Consider the following 12,549-nt stretch of genomic DNA (forward strand, 5'->3'; position numbering starts at 1 on the left):
GTTAGTAGTTTGATGTGAAATATAAAATAACAATTTTACGGTGTTATAGCACCAGCCCATACCTAGTAATCTAATCTAATAAAATATAAAATCAATTTGATTTATGGTGCCACGTGTAGTTTCCAAAACAGTCGTCCTTTGACAACATTATTGTCACGTTGGCTTGTAATATTCCAAAAAAAAAAAAAAAAAAAATTGTGGACCAGCCTGAATGTTTTGGACCTCTAACAAAATAGTGGCACCCATGGTGGTCGGGTGTTCTAAATCATATTTAAAGCATTTTCGTACCCACAAATTGCAAACTTCATTTCTGTTAATAATTCCCTTAATAAATTCTAGCATTGGTACTACTAGAAAATGAAACTATCTCCCCCACACTACGAAATACTAATAAAATAAAACCCAACTAGATATGCAAATGCTTGCCATATATATATATATTATATTATATACACAATTACAATTAAAATGGTTAATGTTTCTACGCCGTGTTCCAATTATGGTTTCTCATCTTCTCCAACTCCAACTGTTTCACCCGATCCACCAAATCTTGGATTGTCGTTGTTGTCTCCTGCAAAATTAGAGAATGTCAGTATTATTATTTGAGAAATTTAATATCCTCCTACCTTTTCTTCCTATTATCTTCCTACCCACATGAAATTGTGACAAGTGTCATATTTAGATAAAATTAATGATATTTTAGGACCCTTGTCAAATTTTTAAATGGATAGGAAGATAATTAGGAAGAAAAGTAGGAGGATATTTAATTTCTCTTATTATTTTACTAGTGGTGAAACCCGTATATTATACGGATTGATTAAAACAAAATGTTAAATAGAAACGATTAAATGAGAAGTTTATTTGAATTCAAAATTTGAAATAAATAAAAATTATGAGAAAAAAAACATGCAAAAAATAAATTAATTAAAATTATTGTTTAGTTATCAGACCCATATACTAAACAGGTTAATTATAACAAAATGTTAAACACAAAGGTTTAAACTGTACATTTATTTGAAATTGAAATTTAAAATTTAAAATTTGAAATTAATATTATGGTAGGTTTAATTTATGGAAACTAATTAATAATATATTAGAAATGAAAAATGAAATAAATGACAAGTGGAAAATAAATATATCTCTAAATTATGACAAAATGACATGTGGCAAATTGAATGAGAGAAGGACATGTGGCAAAATCATTCTTATTTATTAGGGTAGACTAGCCAAATAAAGGAAGAAAGAAGAAAACCTTTAATTTTTTTCTTAAAGTCTCCTCCTCCTTGTCTCGTCTTTCTCTTTCTTCCGCAAATACGTCTATTATAGATTCTTGCTCCTTGTTGAGAGCTTCACACTTTTCCTTCACTTCCTCAAGCTAATTACAATTCACAGTTACATTTAATTCGTATATTGTATTATAATATACGAATAAATTAAATTACATTTGCTATTTAGACCAAATCCATAACAAGAAACATCAATACCTGTGCTTCAAGTGCCTTGCAACGAGCTCGTTCGTTTTCTAGTTCGTGCAGTAGATCACCCAAGATTGCGTCTTCTTTTCTTTTCAACCTAGGAGTATTACAACCAAAAAAAAAAAACAAATAGGTAAATTACATTTTTGGTCCCTGAGTATAGCTGATTTTTGCAATTTTGGTACTTATTTGAGGTTTGCATAAATTAGAGATTTTAAGTGACATACTTCTCCTTTAATTGGCGATTCTCTTCCTCCAACTGATCTAAATCAAGTGTGGTATCGTTTATAGGAACACTTCCATTTTCACCAAAAATGGGCAACTGCAAATCAAAAAGTGCATTGCATTTAAAGCACAAGTTGTCTGGTAGAAATAGAAGATGAGTGTATAAAAGTTTTTTAAAAAAAGTTACATTTGATGGATGAGAATGAGACTGAGTGACAATTTGCATAGTGTTTCCATAATCATAATGAGGATTGCTTTTAGTATAGCTTGTATTTACGGGATCTTGCAAGTCATCTTCATGGATATTTTCGGTCTTCAAAGGCGTTGACTCCCCCCCGAGACCATTGACAGCTGGCATCGGAGGTCTGCCCGAGCTGCTTCCTGCTATTTTCTGATTTTTATTCGAAGCCGATTTGTTTGAAGCTTTCTTCCTTCTTGAAGAAGTTTCCGGGGTATAGTCAGGAGAAGTTTCTAGAATCACAAAAAAAAGAAAAAATAAAGAATCAGCTCGGCTGATTTGGTTTTTCTCTGACATGGATATGACAGAACAGAACAGAACAGGTTGTACTGGATTTGACATACCACTGTCGTGCAAACTGCTATTACTGATTCGTGGGGCATACCCAATTTTGTGGCAGTGGGTCCTCCAATACGTTTTTTGCATCTGTAAAAGACGCGATTCGAGTCTTGAAAGGACAATTGTGCGTTCAAATCCTTGTTTGTCATGAGCTGGTTCTACAAAATTGGCCTCCAATACACCTAATCAAACACCAAGAAAATAAATATATTTATTCTTTGCTACCATATAATATATATAAATAAAAATGATTATAAAATTAAATAAATATATTTATATGACCTATTACTCCTCGACCATCACTTCCTGTTGAATTCCAGAGTCTCCAAAACGGCTGTAAAACAAGAAAATTCCAAAGCCACTAATTTAACAAAAGAGTACATTTCATTTTTTGGTAGCTGATAGTTTTAGTTTGAGTAAATTACACGAATGGTCCCTGTGGTTTGGGTTAATTTGCATGTTTGGTCCCTAACTTATTTTTTAACCCAGAAGGTCCCTACAGTTTGTTTTTGTTGCGCGCTTGGTCCATGTCTTACCTAAAAAGACTATTTTGCCCTTGATTTTTTAATTTATTTGAATAAGGTAGGGTAGATAAGGTAAGGTGAGGTGAGGTGGAAGTGGGGTTGGGGCAAAATAGTCTTTTTAGGTAAGATATGGACCAAGCGTGCAACAAAAACAAACTGGAGGGACCTTCCGATTTAAAAAAAATAAGTTAGGGACCAAACGTGCAAATTAACCCAAACCATAGGGACCATTCGTGTAATTTACTCTTTTAGTTTTGTCCCCAAAATGTTTTCTTTTGCAATTTCAGTCCTTATTTGAGGTTTTTACTTGGAACAGAAACCAAAAATGTTACAAGAACAGAGAAAACTTTGTGGGGTCAAAATTGAAAAAATCAGGTATATGAAGGGACTAAAAATGTGATTTACTCTTTATAAAAAGTTGGGAGTTAATGTAGTTGACTTTCGGACCTTAATGAGTCGATTTTTATGATAAACATTGTATCCTTGAACATCAATATGAGATTTTGCATCCTTCACGAATCCCATAGTAACAACAGCAACTATCTGTTCATTGAAAACAAAAGATAATCAGTAAAATAGCAACTTGAAAGGATAAATAGGAAACAAAAGTTATTAAATAAATACAAAAATTACATTTGTATCCTTGGAAACCACATCAGCACCAGGCTGTGGACGATATGTGACCTCAGTTATCATCATCATATCATTTACAATATTATGATGCTCAACATCTTTCCCACGAAGAATCATCCGGAATCCAGGAGGAATTCTTAAGTAAAGAATCGATGCGTAACTCTGAAAAAACAGTTTGAATGAGACTAAATGACCATTTTACCCTTACATCAATGAAAAGAAGGGCAAACAGGTAAAAGAATGAGCCCTTACTCTCAGTGAATGTCGATATGTCAGGAAGTGTTTAGAGTTTGGAAACTTATTGGCCATTTGGATATTCTTCTCATCTCGATTAACACCTCTAATTTGAATATCCTACAACATTAAATGTAAATTAAACACATTTAATCCAAAACCATTTTAAAAATTTGTGTTCAATTGATTTAAGGTGGAAAAGAACAAACATTTTTATCAGTCTCAAAATCGAGTTCCAACTGTCCTTGATCATCCTCCCATAAATTGTAAATAATTATGCGTGTGCCCTGATCCTTCATATGATCAAACTGAAAGATGAAAAATGTAAAATAATTTAATAACATATAAAATGAACACGTGGAATAAAAATGAAAAATTAAAATCTGACCTGTTTTAAAAGTTCCGTTTCACTTGAAAATGGAGACCATTGAACCATAGCTTCCATATTTTTATCCCAATCACCCGATGATGACCTTATTATATTCTTCCATTCGCGAACACCTTTCTCATAATCAAGCTTTTTACATTGCAATTTTATTAAACAATAAACACCATAAATATAAGAATATAAAAAAGATAAATGAAATTGTTAGCATAATTACCATGGGAACAACTATATCTTCCTTTCCAGTGCACCGTAGAAATGTGTAAGACAATAGGCCAATGCTTTGTGTAGGCCTGCAACACAATACAAACAAGATTTTAATATTTTTAGAGTAAATTACATTTTTGCCCTCCAAGTATAGCTGATTTTTTTTTTCAATGTTGGCCCCAAAAAATATCGTCATTTATTTGAAACAGGGAACAAGACGTTAGAAAAAACTCAAATAAGGATCAAAACTGCAAGAGAAAACTTTTGGGGACCAAAATTGAAAAAAAAAAGAGTAAATTACATGAATGGTCCCTATGGTTTGGGGTAATTTGCGTGCTTGGTCCCTAACTTATTTATTTAACTCGGAAAGTCCCTACTTTTTGTTTTTGTTACGCGCTTGGTCCATGTCTTACCTAAACAGACTATTATTTAAATAGGAAAAAATTATGGTGTAGGTAAGGTAAGGTGAGGGGTTGGGGTGGGGTGGGGTGGGGTTCGGGGTGTGTTTATTTAAATAAATTAAAAAATCAAGGGCAAAATAGTCTTTTTAGGTAAGACAAGGACCAAGCGCGTAACAAAAACAAACAGTAGTGACCTTTCGAGTTAAAAAAATAAGTTAGGGACCAAACACGCAAATTACCCTAAACCATAGGGACCATTCGTGTAATTTACTAAAAAAAATCAATTATACTCGAAGATCAAAAGTTACATTATTACCAACCTTGTTCCATCTTTTGGAGAGCATCGAGAGAAAACAATAACATCAGCCCCAAGCCGCATGGTACTTGTCTTAAAACCATTCCCATCTTTCAATAATTAGACAAATGAAAATTATAAACTTTCTCATAAAAATAAAAACACGGATGTTTTTTTATATAATTTCATAGGAAGTTCACTTACATTGTCCAATAGCATCTGCAACCTTGCTTTTCAAAGAATATCCAAGAGACATGCATTGTCGCATCTTATCAGGGTCCATCCCTCCACCATTATCTATGATAAATAGTGGAAAGCCAAATTGGCTCAAAATATCATTTGGTTGTTGGAAATATGGAATATTTATCATAGGCAACATACCTTCGATGAGCAACATTCTATTTCCATCTTTCTTGTTTGTTAACATATCAATGTTGACATATGTGGCACCATTGTTGATCTCATCTAATGAATTGTCTAAAAGTTCAGCAAAAGCTGCATCAACAGTGAACACACTAATTATGATATGAAATTTATATACAATTAACCAATTGAAGGATGATTAAATAGGTTGAGTAGTATTACCACCAAGAACCCATTTATGACTAGTGGCATTGGAGTGTAGAAATCTTGGATGAACCCTAACATGATCCATGCCACCTATCATGTAAGAGTCAATCATGATTAGTGTGGCTTAATTAGAAATCTTTACTGAAACTTAGGTGATTAGGTCTAGGGACTACAGGGTGCAACAGAAATTGGGGATATTTTTGAAATTGACATTAACACCAGAGATTCATCTTTTCCTTATGTCTTGTTAGACACCATTCACTATAAACTTGGCTTAAACTCTAGACCTAATAAAATATATGCTAAAACCGCACTTCGGTAAAGAAAATCAATAATATGATCATCCATCATAACATCTTCAAACTCTAAAGATTGCTATTAGGAATCACAAGCTCCCCAATTAGCCTTGAAATGGAAATTCATAGTGCGTTATTACTTACCAGATGATGTTTCCCAATTATCACCAGCACTCTGTTCGAAATCACCAGCTTTCCAAAACTGCTTACAGCTCTGAGCCGCCACACCAGTTCCATTGGCTACACGCGATGCCACATCTTTCGGTGGCAAAGGATCAAGAAAACCAGCAGGAAGAACCACACCCTGACCAGATTTCTTCCTCTTATCACCATGACCTTCGTCATCACCACCATTACCCGAAACCCTAGACCTCTTGCCATTACTAACTCCATTACCTGAAGTAGAAGAATCATCATCGGAACTATCGAGATCAATCACTGCAATCTCCGAAACATTCTTCCCTCTAGTAGAATCACCATTGTTATTACGGAGTGGTTCTAGGAATTCTTGCTTAACTTTAATTTCGTCCATGGAGGTGGATTTAACTAGGATTCGAGTTGCATAAATTAATAGGAGAAGAAAAGTAAATAGACACCGCCGATTGTGCTTGGAAAGATGATCACTCCGTAGGAGCACTGAAATCGCGGTGACCCTCCATCGCCGGTGAAAACCCGGAATTCTGTAACGTCCAAAGGGTCGCTAAACGGCGATGTTATTATTACGGCGTCTTTGGCAGAGACCTTTTCAAAGCATTTTTTTTCCAGAAATGTTCATAGTTTAAATAAAAAACTTCTTTTGCTGCTACAAACGTTTAGTTTTTTTAGTTGTAGGTTAAAAATTAATTTTCATAATTTTCTTTAAAAATATATTATTAAACAAGTATCTTTTTATGTAATTTTATATATTTCGAAAGTTTCAATATTTTTGTTAAATACTCATACAACAAATAAATGTTTCAGCTGTCCGCTACACACTACTAGTTATACGCTATCAATTATCATCTATCCATTTCCAGTTAACAGCTACTTTTAGTAATCGAACAAACTTTTCACATAAGTTTTTATAAGATCATTTTTTGTTTGGTTTTTATGGAACCCAAACTCAAAAAATACATGTTTAATAAGTCCCCAATACAACATGTAACATTTTATTATTGGTTAGCTTTGACTCATAGTGTATATGTAGATATTGATGTCTACGTAGATGCACACTTCGTACTTGACTCAGTAGCTACTCGTCTCCTAAATGAAGAAAACAAATACAAGGTGTAACAACCCAATTTTTCAAAAGAAAATTTTCATTTTTGACTAACCAAATTTCCATAAACCACAAAATCCAAATACAATTGTTTTCAATGCCCATATCAATTACAATTTTATTTCAAAACATCAGAGTGTCCCATAAAATGTCTGAGAGAGTGAACGTCACGCCATCAAGCCTTGCCATTGCCCTTGGGCTCAAAAGTACCTGAAACAAATCCACAAACTGTAAGCTAATGCTTAGTGAGTTTCCCCATAGCATACCGCACATACAATCCATATAACATATATCATAATAGCCATAAAAGCTACACATATCACATAAGTCATGCATACAACATATAGGGAAGCCATGGAAACCCTCTAGGGTCTTACACCTAGTGTCACTGGAACCCCCACATGGTCTTACTATCTGTCATGGGAACCCCCACATGGTCTTCCTGCCATGGGAACCCCTACATGGTCTTTCTGCTATGGGAACCCCCTCATGGTCTTTCTACCAAGCAGATATCATACTACTAATCATGCAAATATACTAGGATGTCATGGAAACCCTCCAAGGTCTTATACCAAATGCTACAGGAACCCCCACATGGTCTTAGCCTATAATACCATACTAACATAGCGCATAATCAACCGACAATCCACATATCATAAAATGGGTCGGCCTTGGTGCCTTAGACCCATTGTTATGGTGAGAAGACTCACCTCTCACGAATGTTGTGCTGACAGATAAGATCCAATAAGTCCCAATGCGCAGCTCCAACTCAACTTCCACAATCCACAAGATGGTTAAGTTCAAGAATGAGAGTTTGGTTTGCTGGATCTTCTTCTTCTTCTTCTTCTCACTATCTCCTTTTTTTTAGGTTTCACAAGACACTCTGGGAAAGGTGTTACAAATCTCCCCCACTTGAACTAGACTTCGTCCTCGAAGTCTGCCGACCCAAATAAGTCCAGGTAATGGTCTCTCATCTCATCTTCTGGCTCCCAAGTCCATTTGGAGCCTCTTCGGTGCTGTCATTGCACCTTTACCAACTTCACTTCCTTGTTTCGAAGAACTTTGGTCTTCCTATATAGGATCGCAACAGGCATCTCGATGTAGTTTAAGTTCTCATCCACCTGAATGTCGTCCAGCAAAACGATTGTGGACTCATCAGTGACACACTTCCAAAGTTGTGTGTAACACCCAATTCCCGATACGTATTTTAAATTTAAAAATTGTATGTTTTTACACTGGGACTCGACGAGTTGGAGGCCCAACTCATTGAGTAGACTAGACTTTGGACGCATGTTTTAAGTAACCTACTCGACGAGTCAGGAGACCGACTCGGCGATTAGGACTGTCTGGATGAAAACCTAATATTTAGGGTTTGCACCCTATTTAAATGCCTTATCTTGTCCCAACCCAGTCTCCATCGTCTCTCTCAGTCCAGAAAAGCCCTAACTCGAAACCCTAAAGCATTTAGAGAGTTCTTGAGCCATTTTGTGTGTTTTTGGTTGTTTTAAGCTTGAAAAAGGAAGTAGAAGCTTGGGGGTTCCAAAAGAAGCAAGTAGATCTAGAGGTTTTGCTTTATTTCCAGTTCATTCAAGATAAAAAACTTCAACCTTGACCATTTATATCTTAGATCTCTAGTTAGGGTTCATTTATACCTTTTTTAAGCTTTAGTAGAGCCATATTCGGGATTTTGTGGTTCTAAGGGGGTATGACTTCAGATCTAGAACCATTGAGGGTTCCCATGGCATAAATATGCCAACTTTATTGCCATAAAAGCCCCATGCATCTTGTAGACTCCATTTTGGGGCCATTTGAGCCAAATACACCATGCATGAACATCAAGTTTGTGACTTTACATGTATTATGGACCCTAGTAGGTTAGATTTATATTTTTGGATGTATTAAACTCGACTGAAATCAACTGTATGGACATGGACTTTGGGGGACTCGACGAGTCGTCCATGGGACCCAACGAGTTGGGGTATGGTTCCCCAACCTTTTCTGTTTTTGATCGAACTGGTTGAGTCTAGAAGAGGATGATGGGTTTTACACAAAAGAACATTCATATGTGCTCATACAAAACCCTAAAGCTTGGATCTAGGCTTCTCTATTGGACATGCAATTCATCCAAGACTTGAAAACCCTAATCTAGCATACATTAAAATCGAAAACTACAATATACTAGTTTAGATGATACCTTTCAATGGTTGCAAGAATCCTTTGATCTTCAAGAAGCTTAGTGTCACAATTGTAACACCTCTAATGGTTCACAAACACCACAAGCAAGAGAATGATGTAGAGGAGAGAGGATGCGAGGCAAAAGTCAGCTCCAAGCTTCCAAGGGATTAATTGGCCGATTTTGCTAGCCCTAAGGGTCCTTATATACTTGAGCTTCTAGGGTTTCAGTCAAAACCCTAATTGGATGACTTAGGCCCTAAGTAACCATGAGAACCTTCTGGAATAAGGCCTCTATGGCCGAAATTAAGATGGAGTCCTCTTAATTTCATCCATGCCCTAATCCATAAGGATTCTCAGCCTAATAGTCAACTATCACACAATTGACAGTTCTAGTCCCCTTTATTTAATTAATCTCTTTTAGCCACAGAATTAATTCTTAATTAATTCTTGTCTAATATTAATTAAACTATATGATTTCTCTTTTAATATATTATTCATATAATATATTAATAAACCATAATAACCTCTCTCTTCATAAATCATCCTATCAAGTTGCTTTGGTGAAGGTAACCCAAAAGGACTATGCACAACCGGGTCAAGTACATACCAAATATAGTTATGGGCTTAGACACTAATCCAACAGTCTCCCACTTGGATAAGTCTGGTAACTTTAATGCAAGTACAATCTGATTAGCAATCGTAGCTCTCAAAGACGCTGTCGAACTCAGATCTTATCATTAACTTGTCCTTTAGATAAGGGATCGTATAGTCCTCCGTTCTAGATATCGTGCAGACAATTACATGGAACATAGTCACACTTATTGTCTAGCAGTTTGTTTCTCGATCTCTGATTTGTTTGACATAGAACTCAATTGAACACATCAATTCAGTCCTGACCGGGCCCAACACATAAGTCAAACCAAATCATCAGGGGCCTAGATATCGCTTTTACCCTCTTAGGATAAAAGGAACAGATAAACTTCGATTTATATGCATTTACCATTCACTCATCAAATCATGCACAACAATATGTTTTATAACATCAAGTTACTGATGCGTTTTCTCATAATCAATGCACATCCAACTCGCAAATAATAAACCATATATCTAGGTTTTAAGACCATATGATATTATCGTCTTGCGATCACTCGAGATAAATTCCATGAAGTGATGCCAGCAAGCGCGGGTTTTATCTAATGCTCAAATCAAATTCATAAGCACTCATGAATGTTGCAGCAAACTTTTGCTATGTCTAATACACTTTAGACAATCTACAAACCAATTCATGACAATCTTCTTTCATACCTACTCCCAAAGTATAAGCGATTGTGGAACGTTCGAATAATCTTATTATTCAGGCTGTCAAAACATGCAAAGTGAAACAATAGGTAAACAATCAACATAAGACAATAACTTTACTTATAAATAATACTCCTTTATTTAACCATCAAATGTCAATTACATTTATCTATTACACGTTTTGAAGCTATCTAATCTAAACCAATATCGTCCTTCAGCCCGATGCTCCTAGCGTGTTGCAAATGCTTAACCCTATTTAGTCCCTTCGTAAGGGGATCTGTTGGGTTATCCTCCAACGATACCCTCTTCACTACGAGGAGTCCCTCTTCCACCCGATGTCGAATAAAATGATATTTCCTATCGATATGTCGAGATCTGTCATGATCCCTCAGTTCCTTTGCCAAGGCAACCACTCTTTCATTATCACATAAAATTTCCATGGGCTCCTTTATGGCTGGCACAACTCCAAGGTCTCTGATGAAGTTCTTCAACCATATTGCCTCCTTGGACGCTTCGCTCGCTGCTATGTACTCTGATTCACACGTTGAATCAACTACGGTCTCCTGCTTGGAACTTTTCCAAGTCACTGCTCCTCCATTTAGGGTAAAGACCCAACCCGACTACGAACGGTAGTTGTCCTTGTCGGTCTGAAACCTGGCATCGCTATACCCTCGCACCATTAAGTCATCACTCCCACCAAGGACTAGAAACCATTCCTTGGTCCTCCAAAGGTACTTAAGAATATTCTTGATTGCGGTCCAATGTGCTTTGCCAGGGTTCCCTTGATATTTGCTGACAATGCTCAAAGCGAAGGCCACATCAGGGCGAGTACAAGTCATCGCATACATGATCGAGCCAACTACAGAAGCGTAAGGTACCTCGACTCATCTCTGCTATCTCGACTTCGGTACTCGTGCTTTGAGTCTTACTCAACTTGGCATTACTTTGGATTGGTAAATCCCCTTTCTTGGAATTCTCCCTACTAAAACATTTTAGTACCTTGTCCAAGTAAGTATTCTGACTAAGTCCTATTAGTCTTTTACTCCTGTTTCCCACTATCCTTATTCCCAGAATATAAGTAGCCTCTCCGAGGTCCTTCATAGCAAAACACTTCCCAAGCTAGACTTGACTTCCTATAGCGTCAGAATGTCGTTTCCTATAAGTAGTATGTCATCGACATACAATACGAGGAAGCTTACTATACTCCCACTGGCTTTGACATATACACATGATTCATCCTCACTTCGTATAAAACCAAACTCTTTGACTTTCTTATCGAAACAAAGATTGCATCGGCGAGATGCTTGTTTCAATCCATAAATAGACTTCTCAAGCTTACACATTCTATTGGGGTGTTTTGCATCGACAAAACCCTTTGGCTGACTCATGTAAACATCCTCAGCCAAATTTCCGTTAAGGAAAGCAGTTTTGACATCCATTTGCCATATCTCATAGTCATGAAATGCAGCAATGGCTAGCATCACCCTAATAGATTTTATCTTTGCAACTGGTGAGAAGGTATCATCATAGTCAACTCCGGGAGTTTGGATAAGGCCCTTCGCAACCAATCGCACTTGATAAGTGTGTAGCTTCCCATCCATGTCGGTCTTCTTCTTGAAGATCCACTTGCACCCGACCGTCTTACGACCTGGCACATTGTTAACCAAATTCCAAACTTGGTTGTCATACATGGACTGAATCTTGCTATCCATAGCCTCTTTTCATTTTGCAGACTCCGGGCATGCCATGGCTTCCTTGTAGCTATTAGGTTCGTCCAAATTTATTAGTGTACTATCACTAATAAATGTATCACCCTCACTTGTTATATGAAAACCATACAAACAGGCGGAAAACTAACTCTACTAGAACGTCCAAGAGGTAAGGATTCGTCAATCGGTTCAACCGGAGTTTCCTCCTCGGGTTGAGCGCCAGCGTTAGAGGTTCCTTCATCTCTCGACTCTTGAAGCTCTTCAAGATTGATTTGCCTCCCACTGT

General features: G+C 36.5%; 1 protein-coding gene across 1 annotated transcript; it reads right to left on the minus strand.

The window, feature by feature from the left end:
- Window positions 1-411: 411 nt before the first annotated feature.
- Window positions 412-6,592, minus strand: LOC111914994 (protein MICRORCHIDIA 7). The gene is made up of 18 exons (XM_023910695.3): window positions 5,967-6,592; window positions 5,542-5,616; window positions 5,338-5,451; window positions 5,161-5,253; window positions 4,982-5,066; window positions 4,271-4,346; window positions 4,057-4,185; window positions 3,878-3,976; window positions 3,687-3,788; window positions 3,435-3,596; window positions 3,249-3,344; window positions 2,560-2,611; window positions 2,283-2,459; window positions 1,888-2,171; window positions 1,703-1,797; window positions 1,485-1,572; window positions 1,253-1,375; window positions 412-571 (listed from the first exon to the last, which is right to left on the minus strand). The coding sequence occupies exons 1-18, from the start codon at window positions 6,352-6,354 to the stop codon at window positions 482-484; spliced, it is 2,328 nt and encodes a 775-aa protein (XP_023766463.1). The 5' UTR covers window positions 6,355-6,592; the 3' UTR covers window positions 412-481.
- Window positions 6,593-12,549: the final 5,957 nt, after the last annotated feature.

Source organism: Lactuca sativa, chromosome 5 (genome assembly GCF_002870075.4).
Source record: "Lactuca sativa cultivar Salinas chromosome 5, Lsat_Salinas_v11, whole genome shotgun sequence".
NCBI classification, from domain to species: Eukaryota; Viridiplantae; Streptophyta; class Magnoliopsida; order Asterales; family Asteraceae; genus Lactuca; species Lactuca sativa.